This window comes from Girardinichthys multiradiatus, chromosome 8, assembly GCF_021462225.1.
Source record: "Girardinichthys multiradiatus isolate DD_20200921_A chromosome 8, DD_fGirMul_XY1, whole genome shotgun sequence".
Taxonomy (NCBI): Eukaryota; Metazoa; Chordata; class Actinopteri; order Cyprinodontiformes; family Goodeidae; genus Girardinichthys; species Girardinichthys multiradiatus.
In genome coordinates this window covers 17,639,573-17,664,719 of record NC_061801.1, presented here as the reverse complement: position 1 = coordinate 17,664,719, position 25,147 = coordinate 17,639,573, and the positions used below count along the sequence as shown (strand labels likewise).

Sequence of the window (25,147 nt, the reverse complement as noted above, 5' to 3'; positions counted from 1 at the left end):
TCCGTGGCTATCTGGACATCACCGGAAATGTGTTCTCTCATAATGCAATATTGAAAGCCCACACGGTTTCCCATCACAGCACAGCCCTCTGTCACATGGTGCAGCAGTCAGGTGGGCTTCATCTAACATATCAGAAGGTCGGGAACTGGACGCACGTTGGAACGGGAGTAACAGAAAATTCAGAAACTGAGGCAGAGGACTCCTATTTTGCTCTGGAAGATTCTTCCACCGTCCAGTTTTCATTTTTCTTTCAATACGTTTCGAAGGAGGGGGTGGGAAACCCAGCATAATCAGCCCGCCACGCCCGGCCGGAGCTCTGTCATCAGGGTTTGTACGGACTCCTAACGCAAAAGTTGTCGCACAAACTATATTTCCTCCTCACTGGAGAGGAACTTAACAGTAGTTCTTGCACTTCCTCAAATTGCATTGATCTTGCTTCAGGGTCAAGAGTAAGAGTGTTTTGAAGTACGCAAATTAAAAAAAGAAATTGTCGTTTTTATGCAATGCGGGTGCGTGCGTGGGGCTCTCCTTCCTCACAGTTTGTTGTGCGTGTCTCTGCCATGTAAGGTGAAGCGTTATCCAGGAGCAATGACGCTGATCTCCGCGGGGACCTGCTGCCTCAGCCCAGAGGCTAAAGAAGCTCGGAGGATCAACGCTGAGATTGAAAAGCAGCTCCGCAGGGACAAGAAGGATTCCCGACGCCAATTTAAGCTCCTACTGCTGGGTGAGGGACAAAAACCACAGTCTGTCTGTTTACCCCCGGCAACAAGTCATATATTACAGTTGAAAGAGGTAGTCAAGATATTTTACAAAGTTACAATAAATGTACTGATTCATTGTAAAAACACTTGATCTCTTTTAGGGTTTTAAGAAGATAATCTTCACGCACCGGCAGTCACAAATCATGTGTATTTTGCATGCACGAGTTCATTTTCGTCGTTGAACTATTTAAACTCAGAGAGCACATTCGCCGTTGTATAGGCAATGCAGTTAAAGTACAAAGTTGGAAGAAATTCTGTTCAGCTTTATAATCAGTAATGAGACAGTTCAATGTTTTACTATGTTTAGTCAGATACTGACGTGTGAACATTTGGACAGCTGAGGTGGAGCTAATGTAAAGGTTTGTTGTGCACTTTATAGTGTCAATTCAAAACTAATGTAAAATCTGAGGCTTTTCCAAGACTGAGAACACTTAAAATATTCACAGGCCATTGGGAACCTTATGATTGCTTGTTAATACTAATGATGAATCAGCTAATCAAATTGCAACAACTCGGTGCTCTTAGAAATCTGAATGTGGTGAAGATGACTTGGTGAAATTGAAAAGAAGCACCAGAACTTGGGAGAGAGTTGAATTATTTGATTTTGAATGTGGCATGCATTTCGTGACTCACACATCACTTTCTCTGGGGTTCATTGAGACTGATCTGAAAAAGAGTAGAGCCTTGTCACACGTCAGAGGAGAAAGGGAGAACAGCTCAAATAATGACTCGTTAAAACCAAGGTATGCAGAATACCATCTCTGAACGTACAGCCTGGCAAACCTTGTAACATGTGGGACACAGACGTACAAAAGTCTTCTGTTAGCTAGGAAGAGGAAATTAAAGCAACAATTAACACGTCTCACCAAAACTGGACAATAACAGGTCTGATCTGATCACAGTCCATTTTAGGGTTAACTGTCAATTGGTAGGTCAGAATATGGCATGAAAATGAAAGCAGTGGACCCATCTTGCTGTGTAGCAGCACTTCAGACTGTTGGTGTTGTGGTGTGGGGTACGTTTTCCTGGAACACTTTCGAAGTATCGATCTTACTGAGTATCGTTTAAACATCACAGCATTCCTGGGCATTGTTGCCTACGTTCTCCGTCCCTTTAGGACCGCAGCGTGTTTACGCCCTCATTGTGAAGCACTTTGTGATTTTTATATTTGGAAACTTGTTTGTACCCGTTTGTTGGTGGCTACTTGCAGCAGTATAATGCACCATGTCACAAAGCTCGAATCATCTCGAAACTGGTCCAAGGGCCTTCACAATCACTAAATCTCAATCCAGTAAAGCACCTCTGCGATGTGTGTGAACAGGAGATTGACGTTATGGCTGCGCAGCCAGTCGACAAATCTGCAACGTGTAGTGTTCTGAGGAATGATTCAGACATCTTGTAAAATCTTTGGCGGTCATAATCTATTCCATGGAGAAAAAAAATCTGCATTGCTGTGAACGTGCTGGCATGCATGTTGTAAAGACTGACTCATGAAAGACTGTACCCATTACTTCCCGTAATTAGATATTGTAACTGCAACAACTTTTGCATTACAATGGCACTTTTTCTTACATATCAGTTTGTGTGCTGGATTAATATTAGTGTTACCCATAAATATTTACTCATCAGCTACAAATGTATATGCTGCTTCTTCAACATTTGAAAATTATCTGGCAAAACACAATAGTAAGAAGAAACCCAACTTAATGCATGTTTTTATAATACCGTTTAGATTCAAGCAGTCAGAAGAAACATTTTGGCTCAAGTTAAAAGATATGTTAACATTTTGAAGCAGCACAGCCCAACTTTGAATCTAAGAGAGAAGTGAAAGAAGCTAAAGGTGAAGTTGATAGCAATGAGGCTTTTCAGCCCATCTGTAACGCAAGCTTCAAGCCTTTACTGTATACATGAAATGATTTGTATGTTCCTCTTGGCGGCCAGGAACTGGTGAAAGTGGGAAGAGCACTTTCATAAAGCAGATGAGGATCATCCATGGCCGTGGATACTCTGATGAGGACAGGAGAGGCTTCACCAGGCTGATCTATGAGAACATCTTCACAGCTATGCAGGCCATGATCCAGGCCATGAGCACATTACAGATCTCTTACAAGTATGAGCACAACGAGGTATGCCTGACAGCTTTTTCTTTCTTTGTCTGCTTCCTGTCATTGTTGCTTAACTCAAACAAATTGAGAAAGGTGGTTTACCTCATATTGTTGCAAAGAAACATTCACAAGGTTTACTTACAGAGCATGTGTTACAGTCTACTGCACACTCTAGAGAAGCGCTTCTGGTAATTTTCAACAGTGTTTAGTTTTGCAATGTCACCGCCAGTGAATTTTGTCTGCTTGCCGAGCAGGCTGTCTTTCGGGTGAACGCATGGTGGTACACGGCAGGCCTGTAAAGGGAGACAATTCCCTATTAATCCCACAGGAATTTGCATCTGTCACACCAAAGACAGGAGACAGGAGCACATTAGTCTCTTACATTAGCTGGCTCGCACAAGTATGCAACAGTTAAACAGCGAGAGTTTCAGGTTGGAATGAGACACAGACACAATGTGCTGAGCCTGAGTCAGCTTTTGACTTGTATGGAGATGGGGCTCTGTGGAAGCTCAGAGGACTGAGGATGACTCTGTAACCCAGGAAGAAGACGTCAGTTTAAATGTGGTGATGGTGGGAAGTGTGCAGGTTTGACCAGTATAGTAACTTATTGTTACTAATTGTTAGTAGAAAGATTACAAACTGTTGCAGCAGACAGAAATGACATCGGGGGATGGTCTTTGTTATTGTGCTGTCAAATTAGTCTATGACTGAACACACCCTGCTGTCCAGTCTCTTGAATCTGTGCAGTGTAGAAGATGTGCAGTGTTTTCCACTCAGCTTTAGCAGCCTACTCACCATTTGTTTCGCTTCTGTCAGCTCTACAGACTCCAACACTGTATCAAGCAGAGAGAGAAAGAGAGACATCCTTTTATGATCTGTTTTAGTGTACTGAGTCTCTGGCTCTGATGTTTCTGTTGTTGTTGTCCTTTATAGGGTTGTTGTCACTGGTGTTGTAATTGATTCTTTTTTCCGGTGGCGTTCAAGATGAGATAACTGTTCCCACTTCTTGCCACAAAGTGGCTGAACGTTTTACTGTACTTGTCCATTACTGACACACCCGACAGCTGCTGAATCTTCTGACTATATTTCTGGATAACAGATGAGCTGTCAAAGGAAGACTAAGCGGGCTGTTATGTTAAATATATGATGCATTTGACATATAGTGTCTTGCAAAGGTATTAACACTCTTCTTACTAATTCACATTTTGCCACAGCACAACCACAAACTTCCATGTATTTTGTTGTGATTTCATGTGATGGACCAATGCAGTGTGACACATCATTGTGAAATGGATGACAAAGTAAATAATTTCGTACTCGTACTCGTCGTCTTCCGCTTCCCGAACATTGTCTATGTGTGAGGACCATCTCAGTTTTCGAGAAATGGTGGTTCCTAGGAACTGGAAGTGGTCCACAGTAGATATAGTGTTGTTGAAGATGGTAAGGGGGATATGTGGGGAAGGTGTTCTCCGAACGTCCACCTTCATCTCCACAGTCTTGAGTGGGTTAAGTTCTGGGGGATTCTGACCACAGCAGTGTACCAGCCAATCCACCTGCTGTCTGTATGCAGACTCATCACCATCCTGGATCAGACGAATAACAGTGGTGTCATTTACAAACTTTAGGAGTTTCACGGGCAGGTCAGCTGAAGTGCAGTCATTTGTGTACAAGGAGAAGAGGAGTGGGGAGAGAACCCACTCCTGCGGGGCACTGGTGCTGATGATTCATGTGGGAGAGAATAAGCTCCCCAGCCTCATCTGCTGCTGCCGGTCTTTTAGGAAGCTGGTGATCCACTGACATGTGGAGGCTGGGACGAGCTGGATGAGCTTCTGGTGGAGGATGTCTGTGTTCATAGTGTTAAAGGCGGCGCTGAAGTCCACAAACAAGATCCTGGTGTACATGCCTGGATGGCCGAGGTGTTCCATGATGAAGTGTGGTGCCAAGTTAACAGCATCATCTGCTGACCTGTTCGCCCACTAAGCAAATTGCAGAGGTTCTAGTTGCGGGCCTGTGATGTTCTTCAGGTGGTTCAACACGAGTCGGTCAAAGGATTTCATCACCACAGACGTCAGTGCGACAGCTCTGTAGTCATTTAATCCTGTGACGATGGGTTTCTGGAGTACTGGGATAATGGTGGAGCGTTTCAAGCAGGAGGGAACCTCACACAGCTCCAGTGACTTGTTGAAGATCTCAGTGAAGATGGGTGCCAGTTGGTTGGCGAAGGCTTTCAGGCATGATGGGGAGACATTATCAGGTCCTGAGGCCCTTTTTGTTTTCAAGCCCTGTAAGATCCTATTTACATTATCCTCTGAGATCCTAATTGCAGGCAGGGGGTATGAAGGTACTCTAATACCCCTAAATAAAATCCAAGTCAACCGGTGTGTAATTTAATCCTTGTATAAGTCCAGCTGTTCAATGAAGAGGTTTGCTAAAGAACGTTACTAAGCAAACAGACTCATGAGGACCAAGAGAATGGAAATAAATGGAAAGAGTATGTGCAACTGAAAACCTAACAAGACATGAGGGTCACCTATACTGACTGGCCAGAGGAGCTGCAGAGATCTACAGCTCAGGTGTGTTATTAGGGTTATGGTTGTTAGTTGTGCACTCCACATATCTTTCCTTTTATAGAAGAGTGGCAAGAAGAAAGCAAATGCTGAAAAAAAGCCATAAGAAGTCTAATTTGTAGTTTCTCAAAACATTTAAACAGCAAACATTTAAAAGAAGGTGCTGTCATCAGATAAGACCAAAACTGAACTTGCTGACTTATATTAAAAATGTTATATGTAGCAGAGAACTTACACTATCTTGAGAACACCATCCCCAAGGTGAAAAATTGGGGTGGCAGCATCATGCTGTGGGTATGCTTTAATGAGCACTGAAGTTTATGGGGCTAATCCTGGAAGATAACCTGCTAGAAGCTGTGTCCACCAAAGATTTTAGTCTCTAGATGTGCAAAGTTGGTAGAGATATACCCCAAGACATTTGCATCTCTAATTGTACCAGAAGGTTGCTCTACAAAATATTAACTCAGACGGGCTGAATACAAATGTAATTAATTGAAGTTACAGTTTTCAGGATTTAATTAAAAAAAGTTAAAACAATGGATTATTTTACTTCCACTTCACAATTATGCAATACTTTGTTTCTGTCTTGCTCATAAAAAAAAACCTTTCAAAATATCATAAAGTTGATGGCTGTAACATGGAAAGAAATTATAAAGATTCAAGCCGTATTAATACTTTTGCAAGGCCCAAAAAGAATGACTGCCTTCCAGCGTTGTTTTTTGTCTGTCAGTATTAAATACATAATAGTTCTTTAGACACTGTTTAAGCGTAAATGTGACAAACCTAAATGTTTATATTTGAAGCGTAGTAGCTTTTGTAATAAAGGTGGTTTGGACAACAAGACTCAAATATGACTCTAAAATATGCTATTTTAGAAAAAATGTTTACAGCAGGAAAATGTTGCATAGCTGTCTTATAGCTGGGAGCTTCGGCTTCAGCCTCTTTTACCACGTGTTTTATTATCAAGCTTATAGTAGGCAGCCCTTCATAGGGCTGTTGGTCATTACAAACCAGCTGGAAACATGATAAAAAGTATTGAGACAATGTTTTTAAAACGGCTCCTGGAGCTACATTTAATGAGTGCTGATAAAATCTGCATGTAGCAGCTGTCACTTTGGCTGGAAAGGCTTCATACTTGCCAGCCCGCCTTTGTCTGTCTAAATTTAAAAGCGTTTTGTTTGGAAAATTTGTCCCCAAATGCTGGTATTAATAGTGTAAACTGTGCACAATATATCAAGCATAACACATAAATATTTTCCAACAAACTACAAAACAGTAATATTCTCCAACATTTTTACAAGTAGCTTAATTAAATACACTATAAGGAGATGAGTCGATAAACAGCTCTGTAACCGTTTTTGTTTGATGAAGGTTAATTAAGGTTTAATCAGCTTGTTTCAAATTATTTATAGTGTGCTAAGATGCATTTCCTTAAGCATAGCGGCTTGTGTAGGACCATTACCAAAAGGACAGGTACACATTCTTCGCCTTATGAATCATGGACAAAATGTTTGCAATGACATGTTGAACATTGAGACAGCTGGGAATGTTTCCTGCCGGAGATGTGATCGTAAGCAAGCCTGACTGAATGTAAACGGGCTGTAGCACTTCACCGTAAACGATCATGAAGCTGCTCCAACCTTAAGTAGATTTTTCCTGAAAGTTAACTTTGGTGGCCTGCAGCTGAAGAACTTCAAATGAGGTGGACGAACCAATTTGCAGGCTTAATGTGAAAGTTAAAGGTGCTGCACTGACTTTACGTCATTGTTAATTCATTATTGGTTCACTAAGGTTTTGACAGGCAAAAGTTATTCTATTGCGGTTAGACTCCAGTTTAGCCTCAAAATCATGTTTTTTTAAATAAAATTTGGTTCCTTTTATTATTTTGGTTTTTATTTAGCTCTCTGTTTTAAGTATATTTACAGTATCTTACAAAAGTGAGTACACCCCTCATATTTTTAAAAATACTTTATATCTGTTGATGAGCACCTAAGATATTTAATACAATGTAGGGTAGTCAGTGCACAGCTTGCATAAGAGTGTAAATCGGCTGTTCCTTCAAAATAACAACATACAACCAATAATGTGTAAACTGCTGGTAACAAAAGTGAGTACACCCCTAAGTGAAAATGTCCCAATTCTGCCCAATTAGCCATTTTACCTCCTGGGTGACTTATTATTGTTACAAGTTCTCAGGCGTGAATGGGGAGCAGGTGTGTTAAATATGGTGTTATCCCTCTCACACTCTCACATACTGGTCACTGGAAGTTCAACATGGCACCTCATGTCAGTATTGATCTAACCTTTCTGTAAATGTCTCAAAGGGTTTGTTGTAGAACTTTGCTCAGTAAACATCATCATCATCAGATGAAGGTACACAGCAGACAAGTCAGAGGTAAAGTTGTGGATGAGTCTAAAGCAGTTATATTGTACGACAATATCTGTGAACAACTCATGGAGCACCGTTCAATCCAACACCCGAAATTGAGAATAGGCTGGATGAGCTGCAGAGATCTGGAGCTCAGGCAGGAGAATTTATGAACAGAAAAACTGTTAGTGGTCCATTCCACAAAGCAATTATGGAAGAGTGGCAAGACGAAAAAAAATCTTAAATGAAAGTAGTCCCATTTGCACTTTGCCACAAGCCATGTACAGGTCCTTCTCAAAATATTAGCATATTGTGATAAAGTTCATTATTTTCCATAATGTCATGATGAAAATTTAACATTCATATATTTTAGATTCATTGCACACTAACTGAAATATTTCAGGTCTTTTATTGTCTTAATACGGATGATTTTGGCATACAGCTCATAAAAACCCAAAATTCCTATCTCACAAAATTAGCATATTTCATCCGACCAATAAAAGAAATGTGTCTTTAATACAAAAAACGTCAACCTTCAAATAATCATGTACAGTTATGCACTCAATACTTGGTCAGGAATCCTTTGGCAGAAATGACTGCTTCAATGCGGCGTGGCATGGAGGCAATCAGCCTGTGGCACTGCTGAGGTCTTATGGAGGCCCAGGATGCTTCGATAGCGGCCTTTAGCTCATCCAGAGTGTTGGGTCTTGAGTCTCTCAACGTTCTCTTCACAATATCCCACAGATTCTCTATGGGGTTCAGGTCAGGAGAGTTGGCAGGCCAATTGAGCACAGTGATACCATGGTCAGTAAACCATTTACCAGTGGTTTTGGCACTGTGAGCAGGTGCCAGGTCGTGCTGAAAAATGAAATCTTCATCTCCATAAAGCTTTTCAGCAGATGGAAGCATGAAGTGCTCCAAAATCTCCTGATAGCTAGCTGCATTGACCCTGCCCTTGATAAAACACAGTGGACCAACACCAGCAGCTGACACGGCACCCCAGACCATCACTGACTGTGGGTACTTGACACTGGACTTCTGGCATTTTGGCATTTCCTTCTTCCCAGTCTTTCTCCAAACTCTGGCACCTTGATTTCCGAATGACATGCAGAATTTGCTTTCATCCGAAAAAAGTACTTTGGACCACTGAGCAACAGTCCAGTGCTGCTTCTCTGTAGCCCAGGTCAGGCGCTTCTGCCGCTGTTTCTGGTTCAAAAGTGGCTTGACCTGGGGAATGCGGCACCTGTAGCCCATTTCCTACACACGCCTGTGCACGGTGGCTCTGGATGTTTCTACTCCAGACTCAGTCCACTGCTTCCGCAGGTCCCCCAAGGTCTGGAATCGGCCCTTCTCCACAATCTTCCTCAGGGTCCGGTCACCTCTTCTCGTTGTGCAGCGTTTTCTGCCACACTTTTTCCTTCCCACAGACTTCCCACTGAGGTGCCTTGATACAGCACTCTGGGAACAGCCTATTCGTTCAGAAATTTCTTTCTGTGTCTTACCCTCTTGCTTGAGGGTGTCAATAGTGGCCTTCTGGACGGCAGTCAGGTCGGCAGTCTTACCCATGATTGGGGTTTTGAGTGATGAACCAGGCTGGGAGTTTTAAAGGCCTCAGGAATCTTTTGCAGGTGTTTAGAGTTAACTCGTTGATTCAGATGATTAGGTTCATAGCTCGTTTAGAGACCCTTTTAATGATATGCTAATTTTGTGAGATAGGAATTTTGGGTTTTCATGAGCTGTATGCCAAAATCATCCGTATTAAGACAATAAAAGACCTGAAATATTTCAGTTAGTGTGCAATGAATATAAAATATATGAATGTTAAATTTTCATCATTACATTATGGAAAATAATTAACTTTATCACAATATGCTAATATTTTGAGAAGGACCTGTAGGCACGTCAGGGAACCAAGGGACACGTGAAAACGGCTGCTGTTAGGATAAGACATGCAAACCACTGTGTGGCAGAAGCAATAATATTGCACGTCGCCTGAATGCACAGTCCCCGGCTATGAAACACGGTGGTGGCAGCGATATTCTATGGGGATGCTTTTCTTCAGCAGGGGCAGGGGAGTTGGCAAGAGTGGATGGGAAGATCATCAACCTTGAACATACAGTCAGAGCTACAATGGGATGGTTTAAATAAAAGCATATTAATGTGTTTGAATAAGACTAAACCCAAGTGAGAATCTGTGGCAGTACCTGTTGCTGTTCACATATGATATCTGTCCAATCTAGTTGCGCTTAAGCTATTTTGCAAATAGGAATTGGCAAACATGTTTTTTGCTTGATGTACAAGGTTAGTAGAGACATATTCCAAAAGACTTGGTTTTTGTATTGACTCGAATATACTCTAACCTTCAATACATCGAACGCTGTGGTTGTAAAGTGACAAAATCAGAACGTTTAAGGGTTATGAATGCTGTTCCAAGGTACTGTATGTACTTGCCTGAAGCATAGTCTCAGTCCGGTAATGATGGTGTTCTTGTAACAAAGTTGAATTTCACAAATGCTTTTTGTACATCCAACTGACATTATGTTTTTGGGTTACAGGTTAATGCCGATTTGGTCAGTGGTGTTGATGTAGAAAATGTACAAACATTGACAAATCCATACGTGGATGCCTTGAAGAGCCTGTGGAGTGACCCGGGAATTCAGGAATGTTACACTCGAAGGAGGGAATACCAGCTCTCAGACTCAACCAAATAGTAAGTGTAAACAGACTAATAACTCCTTAAGATTGTCAAATACTATACCGTGCTTAATTCTCCAGTATTCACACAAATGAAGATTCCAACAATGATTTCTTTTTTTGTTTTTGTCCAAAGTCTTAAAAGCTTGTACTGAAAGTTAAGTTTTTCAATAAATAATAAAAAACATTTTTCACTATGCAATATCTCCCATTGCCTTTAGCTATCTGAGTGACTTACCTCGGATTGCTGATTCTGCTTATTTGCCAACCCAACAAGATATTCTAAGGGTCAGGGTGGCCACAACAGGAATAACAGAGTATCCTTTTGACCTGGAGAATGTGGTATTCAGGTGAGTTTTATTGTTTCTATTTATGCTGCTTGAGATTTATTGCTGCTGCAAGATCACTGGCAAAATATCTGCTTTACTAAAGCAATTAATGATAAAAGAAAGTATTTGTGCAATACTTTTAGAAAATCAACAAATACTATTAGTTCATTTATGATGTTATTTCAAACTTTGTTATATTTCATTTTTTTCATATTAGTTGCAAACAAAAACTGTTGGTGCAAAGGGGGGACAAAATTTGTAGTCATTATATTATAGATAATACATGAAGAAAAATCACATTTCATGAGAAGACTACCTGCGACCAAAGATCAGGACTGGTGAAAGAAAAACTAAAACACGGCCTGTTTGGCATCCGTTCTTAATTTAACATAGAAATTAGGATACTAAACTGAATCATTTCATAAAACAAGGCATGTTTCTGCTTAAGGAACCTTTTCCAGGGAGTAGATTAGTTGTTTTGTTCCACTTTTTTATCCCTCTCGAAGGAATTTACCCCACAAAACATCCCTGGTAGGGAGGTAGTGTTTTTTTTTTTTTTTTTATATTCTGAACCTTTAGGGTGTAGCTTTGGGGGGGGAAGGGGTTAAGTATTTTGGATTTGGGCTGGAATGAATAATTATTTTGATAATCAACTAATATATCAATATTTTCTACAATTCGTCATTGATTCTTTGCATCCATTTCTGCTTTCTGAGGGCACACTTTTTGTTTTCATTAGTTTTATATGTTTAACTGCAACCTTTTTAGGTTTGCACAGGTACAAACTTGTCAACATTATCCTACAAACTCACAGTAAATTAAAATAATTTGTGGAGCGGGAATTTGAAAGTACTCGTATTTCTTATTTAATCAAGTCCAGTTCAAAATGTAAAATGCAGAAGACATGTCAAACCTTAAATTACTGAAGAATTATAAACCAGAATTATTTCTCACTCATTACAGATTTGATAAAATGCATGATTTCTGGAGCTTTTTCCGTTTTATAGTCAACATTAGATCAGGTCAGCATGGAAAATGCGAAATGCAGGTAATAACTAACTTATATCATAATGCATACAGCTGAAACACTATATGTTTCTGCAAAAAGATTTAAAAGAACCAAACTGTGGCTTAAATTATATCTGTTCAGTGGGAAATATTTCTGTGTGGATTTGACCACACTAGGTGTTTTAGATTTTAAACTACAGTCCAGAGTTGCAAAAAACAGTGAAATATCCCTTAACTCAAGTGCTGAATCAGATGGCCACTACAGTGTCATCTTATTTAACTGCTTTGGTTGCTGCTAATTGATTAACAAACAGAACCGAATTGGTATTTGCTTAGCAACCATTGTCGTGTACCTTAACATGTCGTTTTGTTTAGCAACCTGACAACTAAACTTACTCCGCTAGGCAGATGTGCAGCGGGTACCGCACATCAATAATACAGGTCGATCAAATTTATTAAAATTAAATTAAAACAGCCCACACAGGGGGCTGTCTAGCTGCAGGTCAATGCTCCGCAACTCTATACCTAGTTTTTTTGTGTTTTTTGTTTTGTTTATTCAAGCACTACTATTTCTAAGGAATAAAAGGACCCATGGCTGAAGTCCATTGATCTGTTCTGAATCTGTGCACTTTAGTTTGTGTTAATGGCGAGATTTAACTCGCAAAGTTACGCACTACACAACCTATGTGTTTTAACTCAATAAAACATACCTGAGTGGTGGCACCTGCCTCCAGTGCTTGAACTTCAAAAGCATATCAAATGCAGTAGTTCTGCTATTAAAGGAGTGCTACGTTTTATATAGCCTGCATTCAGTTTGCATTCAGACAACAGCCACCTGGCAGACAAGGGAGAAACACTGCCTCCAGAACTTCCTAAAATGCACTGGATATTAACGTCCCTCTACACAATGGGTTGACAGTTTTTATTGCTGAGGCTAACTTATCATTGCAGCCCGGTCTTTGATTGGTTACATTTTCTCTGCATTGTTTCAGCAATGACTTCATTATCTAGGCTTTCCAAAATGGTTTAATAGCATAGTAATCTTTGTTTGAGTAAACGTCTGACATTAAATAAAGTAATTAATCTCTCACAATGCTGGTAGTCCTAACTGACCTGAAACAGAGATAGTTTAGTCTCACTTGATGCCAGTGAGAAACAAAAGGTTGCAACTATACATTGTATGAAAGTAATTACAGAGGATGACCTTGGTAAAAAGTGCTCTAAATATAGGTCTGGGAATATCATGCATTAAAAGAAATAAACACTAAAAATGCAAAGCACATTGTTGTCACATTAGGAATGATTGCTTACAATTTTTCCTGCTGTCATCTTTGCATGATTTCCAATTAGTCAGACTGTGGGAATTACCTGATTACCGTGTAGTGGAATTTTCTTATCAAAGTGGGAGAGAAATTAACTAATTAAAAGAGAAAATCCGGACTTTGTCTTTATAAGTTTTATTCAAAGGCATTCAGCGTTTAAAGACCCTGTCACTGAGCTTGGTCAGTGAAGCAGAGCCACGAACACCATTTACACACAGTATTTAAAGAGTATGTGGGTGTTACCTCAACTTAAAAGAGTTTGTGCTTTATGGCCCTAGACCCTCCTCGGGTCAGAGGTAACAAAGTCATTTATGAACGGACCATCTGCTCTTCCAGAGACACAACCCTCCAGGATGTGTTTTAACCATTCAACTTCTGATAATGGTTTTACAGACCAACTCCTCTAGGATAACAAAACACAGAGGTCAGAGGGCAGAGAGGTAAGGGACGTTCAGAGCATTAAAAATAATTTTCCACAACAACTGCTTTGAATGTAACGACCACACAGAACATGGATCTTATTGCAGTCTACAGTAAAGATGTTTTAAGGGCTGCATGTACCAATGACATAATAAATTAAGTTTTAAGGTCTTTGCATAGAATTTGAGTAGAGTAGTTCTGGTTTGTGTTCTTGGTGAAAGAAGTGATAGTGGAGCTAACCGCTAGCGACCTGCTTACCTTGAGACCTGGGTGCCTGAACTGAAGCAGTATTCAAAGATCAACGACGTGATCGTTTTTGGGCTGAACGTCAAGCCATGCTTGATTACAGCTTAATTACAGCTTTGCATTTGAAGACAACTTGAAAATCATCAGTTTAAACGTCAGAGGCCTGTACTCCAACTTCAACACACTAAAGGAATATTTGAATACATTTCAATCTCATTTGATTTTATTGCAGTAACAAAGACTTGAATGAACACAGAAAAGTGATCGGATTGTTTTGAGCTTAATGGATATGATTTATGTTTTAAGAACAGAAAAAATAAAGTTGGAGGTGGAATAGTCATTGAAAATCCTGGATTATGGAGTATTGATAAATACTAATAATCACAAACACACACATGATTTTCTTAAACACAATGCACAGTTTAAGTCTTTTTCCACAAACTACTAGACCCAATAGAATCAAATCTCACTCAGCTACTTAAATTGATAATAACAAAATATGTTATTAATAATTCAATTGGTGGATTATTATTCAATTACATCAGTGATCATATACCAGATTTTGTTATATATAACAAGAAAAAATCAATGTCAATTAAAAAAGAAGTTTCAATTAATAAGTTAAAAGTAAACGAATGGAACAGAATTGGGACATCTATAAAAGCAGTGACATTAATGTAGCTCATGAAAGATAAACATTGACCACTGAAAATCGATAACAACTACAAAAAGTATAAAAGTGTACCTGGATGCAAAACACATATAAAAAGAAAAAATAATTTTACAATAACTTCATTAAACTAAAGAAGCTGAAACATAATAGAAGACATACAAGAACAAATTAACTAATATTTTTTAGAATACGTAAAATTCTAGACTTGGAAAACTGCCTCAGAGTTCATCTGCTTAGCTGTCTTTCTCTCCTAGGTCAAGCCACTAAAGGTGCTACAACCATTATTGTTGTACTTTTCTCGTACTCGTCGTCTTCCGCTTATCCAGGACCGGGTTGCGGGGGCAGCAGACTCAGCAGAGACGCCCAGACGTCCCTCTCCCCAGACACCTCCTCCAGCTCCTCCGGGGGGAGCCCAAGGCGTTCCCAGGCCAGCCGAGAGACATAGTCCCTCCAGCGTGTCCTGGGCCGTCCCCTGGGCCTCCTCCCGGTGGGATGTGCCTGGAACACCTCCCGAGGAAGGCGTCCAGGAGGCATCCGGTATAGATGCCCGAGCCACCTCAACTGGCTCCACTCGATGTGGAGGAGCAGCGGCTCTACTCAGAGCCCCTCCCGGATGGCCGAGCTCCTCAAACTATCTCTAAGGGAGTGCCCGGCCACCCTACAGAGGAAGCTCATTTCTGCCGCTTGTATCCGGGATCTCGTTCTTTCGGTCATGACCCAAAGTTCATGGCCATAGGTGAGGGTAGGAACGTAGACCGACCGGTAAATTGAGAGCTTCGCTTTTCGGCTCAGCTCTCTCTTCACCACAACGGACCAGCACAGCGCCCCCATTACTGCGGCAGCCGCACCAATCCGTCTGTCAATCTCCCGCTTCATTCTTCCCTCACTCGTGAACAAGACCCCGAGATACTTGAACTCGTCTACTTGAGGCAGGAACTCCCCTCCAACGTGAAGAGGACAAGCCACCCTTTTCCAGTCGAGAACCATGGTCTCGGACTTGGAGGAGCTGATCTTCATCCCAGCTGCTTCACACTCGGCTGTGTACTGCCCCAGCGCACGCTGTAGGTCTAGAGAGGGCCAGCAGGACCACGTCATCTGCAAAAAGAAGACACGAAATCCACTGGTCCCCAAACCAGACCCCCTCCGGCCCTTAGCTGCGCCTAGAAATCCTGTCCATAAAAGTTATGAACAGGACCGGTGACAAAGAGCAGCCCTGCCAGAGTCCAACATGCACTGGGAACAGGTCCGACAGGTCCGTCTGTTGTAATTTTCTTTCCCATAGAAAGTTCCCCTGGATCAGTGCTTCTGTGTTCATTTTGTGTCTCAGCTCTGTTCTCTCACACACCCAGTCCGTTTGGGGCCAGCTGGCCTCTCACTCTGAGCCTGGTTCTACTGGAGGTTTCTTCCTCTTAAAAGGGAGTTTTTCCTCTCCACTGTCGCTGCATGCATGCTCAGTATGAGGGATTGCTGCAAAGTCAATGCAAGCGACTGTCCACTGACCCATTCACATTTGCCCAAATTGTCAGACTCCTTCCAGCATCAGCGCTGCAATAACAAACACTCAGCCCCTCCCCTCCCTGCAGCCCCACCTGACCAAAACAATGAGCTGCCGGAAGTTTTGAACTCTAACATGGCGAATAGAGGTAGAAAAAAAACAATGTCCTATGCTTGCTACGCTAATGCCAATGAGAGGAACTTTAACAGGTCTGTAAAGCTCCTATATGTGCAACAGCTTCATGGACACGGATAGGCCAATGCTGCATTCTACGGTACGGGTTAACACATTACTCCTCAGTTTAGCTGTGAAGGCATTGGAGGCTAATGTGGCAAATAATAGCAGGTTATGGTGGAGCCAGACTGAAACTGACAATTGGAATGTAAAAGTATGAACCTGTAGCAACCTACCCTGCTGCTGTATCTGATCAATAAAGTAAGTAACAGCAAAATTACCAGAAAGACAGAAATTGTACACGGCTGCTACTGAATGCATTTGCAAAAGTCAGATCCTTATTTACATTGTAAAAAATGTTTTGTATGTGTGATGCAAGTTTGTTTGGAAACACAATTTATTTTAGAATAGAAGTAACATTTATTTCTATCAACATCAAATTGACAGGAAAATGGAGCACACAGTAGCAAACTAAAGAAAAGCAATCTTTAAAATACTTGCAGTACTGAGTCAAACGTACACACTTTCATAAAGGATATGAACTCTTATACAAAGTTTCATCTTGTCTACTTTTTTGCCAAACTGGGAAGTGACACTTTTAAGTTACATATTTTTCTTAACAAGGGCTGAATGGTTCCCTAATTATTGGTATAGCCCCAATGAAGGAAGTTAAAATATGGTTATATTGTAATCAGAAAATTTTGCTGCGGTATGGAAAATGGTATAGAGTATCAAGTATTTAGTATCGGTATCGAGTTTGAAATTTTAGTATCGTGACAACCAACAGCAAGCAACTTCATTGAATTATGAACTAGAATTGATTTAAATGTGAAATTTCTCTCATCACCACAGATTTGAAATGAACAAACAGACCTAAATGTATTCATCCACTTCCACTAATATTTGGATAAATGTCATGTAGCAAGATGCAGAGAAACGCTTTTTTTGTGTGGAAATTTGACCAATCTTCTGTTTAGAAATGGCCGAGCTCATTAAAATGGGTTGATTTCTTGGCGTGGACCCGACTTTTTAAGTATAGTTTAGACAATTTAAATACAGTTGAGATCCAGCTTTGGAGTCGGGATGGTAGTCTTATTTATTTATTTATTTATTTTTTATTCCAGACACTGTTTCATTGTGTCTGGTATCATTTTTGTGTTGGACCACCCAGTTTTGTCCAAGTTTCACCAATCTCATTGCTGAGTTGAGGTGAAGTTCTAAAACGTAGGCATAGTCCTGCAAATTTGTGTTCGTTATACATGCAATGCACTTCAATTATTTTTGCATTTTACAGAAACATATTACCATCATGATTTTCAGCTGGTACAGTGTTCAAAAATCTCATGTTTACACCTCCATACATACTTCTTGTCATTGTGGCCAAATTACTTAATTGTCCTTGTCCTGTTGTGCAGCATCAGATTTATTTGGTGTAGCTAGAAGAAGTTGATCTTGGTCAGCATCTTTTCTCAGTTTCAAAAATTGTCTTCCTCGTTACTCAGAATATTACGAACATCCCCATTTTTTCCTGCTAACATTTATTTTATCATGTACTACAGGTCTAACATGGTGTCTGTAGAAGTGTCATGGCATTGTGTTTCTTTTAATTAATTAAATTATTTTTCTTTATGGCTTGAACCTGGTGTCTCAGAATGGTGGATGTAGGTGGTCAGCGTTCTGAGAGGAGGAAGTGGATCCATTGCTTTGAGAAAGTCACGTCCATCATGTTCCTGGTAGCGCTCAGCGAGTACGATCAGGTCCTCCTCGAGTCCAGCCGTGAGGTGAGGCAGGCTGCCACTGCTGCCTACAAAATAAAAACTATTTTCCTTCACACAGTATCTTATTATTTCCATGTATGGAGGATGTGAAAGAGGTTCACTTTGTGATGATTAAAAAAAGGGACACAAAGGGAGATTGTTCCCTTTGTTTAAGCCCAAACGTGTTATGTGGAAAAGATGACCCAGATTTCAAGAGTTCAACACCAGCTTGATGTCTCTCTTCCCCTTTTTGTCTCTCACTCTTGCTCTCTCTCCCTCTCACTTTGTATTTCTCATTGGTCATGCTCAAAAGCCTCCTCTCATTCTTCCTTTTTGGCTGTGCATATGGTTGACCTGCAGGGGGAGCCCTTTAGTCACTCTGCAAAAGGGGAACTTCTTTGGAAAGCTGATTTCTGGAATGATTTGGCAGCCAGTCGAATTTGCTCCCACGATCACTGCTGAACTGCTGCTCTCACATTATTTTCCTAATATTTTAACTCTTGTTTGTGTTTCCCAAAGAATCGGATGGAGGAAAGCATAGCCTTGTTCGAGACAATCACAAGATATGAATGGTTCGAAGAGTCCTCAATCATCCTGTTTCTCAACAAGATCGATCTGTTGGAGGAAAAAATAATGTACTCACATTTGGCAGACTATTTTCCAGAGTATAAGGGTAAGGGTTAATGTGCGTATGCTACAGCACCCTCCACACTCGTTGGGCCCCCTCATACATTTAAAAAGCCATGCAGTACAATACTCTTTCACTTAAAAAAATATATTTTATTTAAGTACATTTATTCTGTGGAGAAAAAATTCTCAAATGAAGAAATACATTTTTTTATTACAATTACAGATGATGCACTAAGTAGAAATCTTATCAATTCTTACAAAATAATATTTAACAAAAGTATGTTCATAGTTCATATTCCTTAAGTTTTGATGTTGATCAGAATAATCCTGAACTTCCACTTAATAAAATGTATTGTGGTATTGTGACTCAATTCTCTAACTCACTCTTCAAAATGATAAAGACAAGAGAACATCAGTTCAGCTCAGTTTAGAAATACTTTATTAATCCCAAAGGAAGAATTAAAGGTTGTAGTTACTCATATTATCCAGGTTTATTCAAAGGAATGTTGTAGTGGTAATGTGATGTGGAGATGGCTGTAGGCAGGAAGGATATCGTGTAGTGGTCAGTATTACAGCAGATCTGAAGAAGCCCCTGACTGACTCTGTTGTATGAAAATCCCATGAAGAGGATGGTCAAGGTTGTCCATTATGTTCTTCATTTTGTGAACCATCATTCTTTGCACAATCATCCAGAGCACCCCCCAGAACAAATTTATGCTTGTTTATCAGCTTGTTCATTTTTTTTTAAGTCACAACAACAGATGATGGCAGAAGATTGCACTCTCCACAACAGACTTTTAAAAGATATGCCGCATCTTGCTGAAAACACCTAAAAAGTGTACAGTATGCTGTGTCTCCCCTGGTAAACAGCTTTACCTTTTCTTCTCCAGCCCAAACTGTTGTCTAGCTGAATTCCACAATATTTTTACTCTTAACGGCTCCACCTATTCACTCATGATGGATATAGTGCTTGACATATTCCCATATTTCCTGAAATATACAGCCATCTCCGTTGTTTTTTCACATTCAAGATAAGATGACTTTTACCACAACATGCCACAAAGCGGTCCAGCAGCTCTCTGCGCTCAGCGTCTTGTCAGCTTCTTATCGGCTTCTTGACAGGACTATTACTGGAAGTATGAGGTATACAGAATGAAAAGGGATGGTGAAAATACAGTCCCCTGTGGACCTCCTGTGCTGCCGGCAACCTAAACAGATGCATAACCCTTCAATGCCACAAGCTGTGGTCTGTTTGTCAGATAGTCATTAATTTAGCCAATTGTTCACCCTTCCACCCACATCTATGGAGTTTCTGACAAAGGGAATCTGGCTGGATTGCATTAAATGCATTGAATAAACATGATTTGGATAGTCCTGCCTATTTTGTGCAGAAGACAGGGGATGAAGAGGCAAGATCCATGACTGAGGTGGAAGATAAAACATTCAAGGTGTGACAGGAAAGCTGTGGGTGAGGGGAGGATAGTGTGTCTGTTTATCTGGGGCAGCAGACTGCCGAGCTTGTTTCTGAAATGATCCTAAGTCATCCTGAAGTCTGTGGGCCTTTTATTGGCTCTGTCCAGACTTTCATTGAGCTAATTCTCCTACTGCTTCAAGCCTGTGCTCTTCTTTTTCCCAGCCCATAGATCTCTTCTTCCTCATCTTCTTCCTTTCCTGTAGACCTTCTTGCTGTCTCTAATCTTGAACCTGAGTTGTTTTTTCTATACTACTCCTAACCCCCTATCTCCCTCCGTGAAAGCTCTTCTTTTCTTGTTTAGCAGGTCATTCAGGTCACTGGTGATCCAGGGTTTCCTTATTCTGGAGGCATCTCTGTTCTGGTGGGGAAGGGACTGTCCACACAGAAGTTTATATAGTTGGTCACATACTTGATGCCATCCCTATGTGGCTGGCAGAATGGATCCCAGGCCATGACCTCAAAACAACCGCACAGAGCTTCTTCATCTTCCTGTGACCATCTTTTCTCAGTTCTTTTCATCATAGGTTGCCTCTGAACAAAGGTTTAAACTGTACATCAGGCAGAGAGGAAAAAAAGCACATATCTTCCATTCCACACATATCTTTCCGGGCTGCATGGTGGCACAGTTAACACTGTTATCTTGCAGCAAGATGGTTCGACTCCTGGCTGGAGCTCTTTCTGCATGGAGTTTTCATGTTCTCCCCGTGCATTCATGGGTTGTCTCCGGGTACTCCAGCTTCCTCCCACAGTCCAAAAACATTCTCTGTGTCTCTGTGTTGCCCTGTGATGGACTGGCGACCTGTTCAGGGTGTACCCCGCCTCTCGCCCGTGCAGCATGTAGGAACCATCTCCCCCGTGACCCTGTATGGAAGAAGCGGGTATAAAAAAAATGGATGTGTGGATCTTCCATTTAAGTAAGGAACATATGCATATTAGAATCAGCTTTATTGCCAAGTTTGTACACACAAACAAGGAACTTGAGTCTGGTACCCTTTGCTCTCAGTGAGAATTTTATTTCCAATATAAATGGAAATAAAAACTAAAAAATATCTTTATAATGTACATATATACACAATGACTTTTCAATAGTTACAAGAAAATAACAACCTTAGTATTTTGACCTTAGCATTATCTTAGCAACATACAGAGTGAGGAAGATGCTAATGGAGGGAAAAAAAACAGAGAGCTTGTTATGGAACTAAAGTAAATTATGGCTTCTTGAACTCATTATGTCTCTGTAATAATCATTAGATACTAAATTAACATGTGGAGTTTGTTAAGCTCTGCTGGGTTTTTCTCTGGAACTGTATGCCTTGGTTGGATAAAACTAGATTCATGTCCACTGTTAAATACTGTGGAGGATCTGTGAGGCTGAGGGCCTATTTCTCCTCCAAAGGCCTTGAGAACTTCCTCAGAGTGCATTGATATTATTTACTAACGTGGGGTAACCTGTTCTGATCTATAAACATGTACTGAACAAAGTTGATGTTAAGATGCTTGATGTAAGGAGATGTATACAGGAGATAAAAAAGAAAGTCTAAAACTCAATTTTAGAGAATGGCAAAGAGTGCTATCAAGTCTGTATAACCATCAGCCACCATCTAACTGCTAACCTGTGTGTTTAATTTAAACTCTGCCCGGATAAAGTTTGTCCTACCGTTACAAATACAAACTGTATATTTCAGGAATCTACCAATAGGACTTTAACTTGAACTAATTAACATTAACTTGAGTTAATGTATCATGGCTGTTATATAAGCTGTTGAGCTAATATAAATTCGAATTGTAATTTAGAATCATCATTATAATTATGACAGTAATTATTACAGTCATAATTACAGTTTTTATAATGTACAATCATGATTATAATTAGCGGTAGTATAAATAATAAAAATAATTGTATATTATTGGCAATAAACACCCCAGGTGGGTATGGCTTGAAACATGGATGAATATCTGAGAAAAAGCACTTTATGCCCACTATAGTTAAGCACGGTGGATGATTTTTGATGCTGGGGTCCTGTTTTTGTTGGAGTTGTGGCATCATGCACTCTTTGAAATTGCAGGTGGTTTTAAATAAAAATCTGTTGTCCTCTGCCAGAAATCAGAAAAAGAGTTCCCACAGGTCTATCAGAAGGATACTGACCTAAAACATATGGTGAGATCTTCACAAAAAAGTTTCACCAGACAAATAAAAACTAAAACATACATCTTCCATGACCATCCCAGTTCCCGGGAGAAAGCGTGTAAGAGAGGACCCAGAACTCTGGAGGAGCAAGCGAGATTGTGCAAGGAGGGATGGTCAAAGATCCATCTCTGTATGCTCCAACCTTGTGAAATGTTATGGATAAAGACTTAAGTTCAGCCAGGGTGCTAACAAATGCCGCACAAGTGATTTTATTAAAAGTCATTATCTCTTCCTGCAGGTTTTACTGTGCTACGTAGATGTACTGAAATTAAAGATTAGATTTCTTTATCACTTTCAGTGTGAGGTTATGCTGCTTTAATTATGGCTTCAATAAGATTAGTTGAAGGCTATTTCACACATCTTTACCATGGAACAGGTACAACAGAATTTTTTTTTTTTTCTTGTTCAGCTATAATTGTCACCTTTTATGATTTAAGTCAAGTGAAGTTAGCTGTTTTGTTCTATAAATATGTACTAAACAAATGTCTTGCTGAACCCCTTTTTAGGTCCCCCGCAGGATGCCCAGGCAGGACAAAAGTTCATCTTGGACATGTTCCACAATCACAATGCGAATAAGGAGAAAATTATCTACCCCCACTTCACGTGCGCCACAGACACTGAGAACATCAAAATTGTCTTCAAGGACGTGAAGCACCACATCATGCAGGGCAATCTGAAAGAACATAACTTGGTGTGAGCGCCTGGCGCTGCTGCTGTATTTTAATCTTCTCAGCACAGCCGGTGGACTGGGAGTGCTCGGCAGAGTCCATTCGCTGCTGCTGCTGTTCCTGCTGTTCCACACTTTAATCCAAAACAGGAAATTGAAGAGCTTCAGAGCTTGTCATCAAATGACTGTACGGCCGATGCTTTTTTTAAATTTTCTTGTCAGACTCTGTAAGTGGATGTCTCAGGCTATTACAAAGTGTGACCTGCCAATTAAAGCGCTGCTTTTCAGCAGAGTCTAATATAGCATGCACTCTGAAATTTATCGAGCGCTATGTGGACATTTTGAAGCGCTGGATATGCACACTGGCAGATTAGTAGGGGGAAACATAGTTTACTGGCCTCAAATGCCTCGAAAGAATTGTGATGTAGTAGATCTCTCCCTCAGGGAAGGCGTGGGACTGAATGCTCTGCAGAACCTGGCATAACTAAAACAGTGGTGGGTTCTGATTTCGATTTGAAATTGAAAGCTTAGGTTGTGGCTTGACTAAAAGGGAACGGGTCATAATGAACACTAACAATATTAATCTAAAAGCACAGAGTGCATGTTGTTCCATTGCTGCATGAGCTTCATTTAGTGAGGTTTGGATCACCACTTTGGATCCGCCTGTGGTGACTTTGCTGAAGAAAACTTTCTTTTGGGCATTCATATTTAATGTTTGCGGGGATTTTAAAGGGATAGGCACATGTTGGTGTCTCATGTCAAAGCTGGGTAGTAAAACATGATTTTCTTTCAGGGACTGCTGTATTAAGTGGTTTTCTTACCTTAAAGTTGTATACCCTGAGGTCTTTAAAGTTGGATCCTTTAAATAATTTGATTATATTCTGTACATATTTTATGGTATAAAAATGTTTTGGTTTGATTTTGTTTGATCTTTCTGAGCATTAAAGTCAGTGTTAGAAGCTGAAATCCTAAAGCGGAAAATGAAGGTTGATCTAATGTATAAAAGATAAATTACTAATGTTCATACAACCATTTTCTTAACAATAAAAATATAATTTAAAATCCCATATTTATCTGGTTTCAAGTCAAAATCTCCTTTTTCTCCTAAATGTCTGACATTAAATCAGACTAAACCTGTCCTGTTTTAGGTCAGATAGGATCATCAAACCTGTGTCTTTGTTAAAGACCAGAATGAGAGAATAATTGAAAGAATTTTTAAAAACTTTCTTCAAATTTATAACTTTTCATATGTTTCGTTAATATTTGATGGCTTTTTACAGGAATGATTTGCGCCAAATGCTTTGGCGCAAATCATTCCTTCCACAAGGAATGTATTGTTTCTAGCCCAGAAGTGTCACTCAGTCAGGTTTGTAGGCCACTTAGCTCACAAACACCATTGCCGCTCTAAAATGGAGTTCTTTTTACAAGGTCATATTTGCGGTAAAACTGTTGAAAAGAAAATTACAATCCATTTGGAAGTTAGTTCATATTCTCATCTGTCTCTAGAGAGGTTTAGAAAAGTTTCAACATTTTATTGGCACAGTAAAAATTTTATTTTAGAGCAAACCGTTGTGAATATTTATATAATATTTTAATTGGAGTGTAATGATTATGATAACTAATTAATGAATATTTATCAAACATTATAATTAAAAATCATAATTCAGAAAAATTATTTTCTTAACCAAAAATGATTGCTTACAAATAGAAATCAGAGATGTCCTCTGGTGTTGTGATTATGGGCTCAAGCACTTCATAATTACTATTAGTTAATTCTCATTAAGAATTGGTAATTATTTACCAAACCATGCTAAATGTCACTGTTTAATCAACTGCTTCACTGAAGGTGGGGGAACTTTGACTTTATTTTGACAGATAAGTCAGTCTTGCATGAAATAAACACAAATGCGTCTGTCTGTCTGTGTGAGTGAAAATGTATTGAAACCATGTAGCCCTGATATAATTACTACTCTGGTCCAAAAACATTCACCTAACTTGTGCATTGAGTGTCTATGAAGATCAAACCAGCAGTTTTATGGACAAAATGTGCAGTTTGGGTTAAATGGAAAGAGAAGCCCTTCTGGTGTGCTCATGTCTCAATAGCAGCGATCAGCTGATAGACGGTGGGCTGCGCCCTTAGTCACTAGCAGCTGATTGCCCCAAATCTCGAACAAAGGGTCATAAAACTCTGAGGCGGAAAAACTCCAGTAATAATACTGGGACAGGAATGGTCAGGCCACGAGGCCCAGAACCAAGCTGCTTTGAATGG

General features: G+C 40.1%; 1 protein-coding gene across 5 annotated transcripts; it reads left to right on the top strand.

Moving 5' to 3' along the window:
• The first annotated feature begins 23 nt into the window (after positions 1-23).
• On the top strand, positions 24-23,945 carry LOC124872425 (guanine nucleotide-binding protein G(q) subunit alpha-like). 5 transcript variants are annotated; one of them, XM_047372406.1, is made up of 8 exons: positions 24-327; positions 568-724; positions 2,703-2,887; positions 10,357-10,511; positions 10,717-10,845; positions 17,814-17,943; positions 18,439-18,592; positions 22,718-23,945. In XM_047372406.1, the coding sequence occupies exons 2-8, from the start codon at positions 589-591 to the stop codon at positions 22,906-22,908; spliced, it is 1,080 nt and encodes a 359-aa protein (XP_047228362.1). In that variant the 5' UTR covers positions 24-327; positions 568-588; the 3' UTR covers positions 22,909-23,945. The 5 variants fall into 5 exon arrangements, with proteins under 5 accessions (XP_047228362.1, XP_047228365.1, XP_047228360.1 ...); XM_047372409.1 differs by having other exon boundaries at positions 24-331; XM_047372404.1 differs by having other exon boundaries at positions 24-449.
• Positions 23,946-25,147: the final 1,202 nt, after the last annotated feature.

Excerpts from the sequence above, each read along its gene's own strand:
- LOC124872425 (XM_047372403.1), top strand. The coding sequence starts at position 499 with ATGCAATGCGGGTGCGTGCGTGGGGCTCTCCTTCCTCACAGTTTGTTG. Across the intron at positions 725-2,702 it reads ATTTAAGCTCCTACTGCTGG|GAACTGGTGAAAGTGGGAAG; the intron begins GTGAGGGACAAA and ends CTTGGCGGCCAG. Across the intron at positions 18,593-22,717 it reads CTATTTTCCAGAGTATAAGG|GTCCCCCGCAGGATGCCCAG; the intron begins GTAAGGGTTAAT and ends ACCCCTTTTTAG.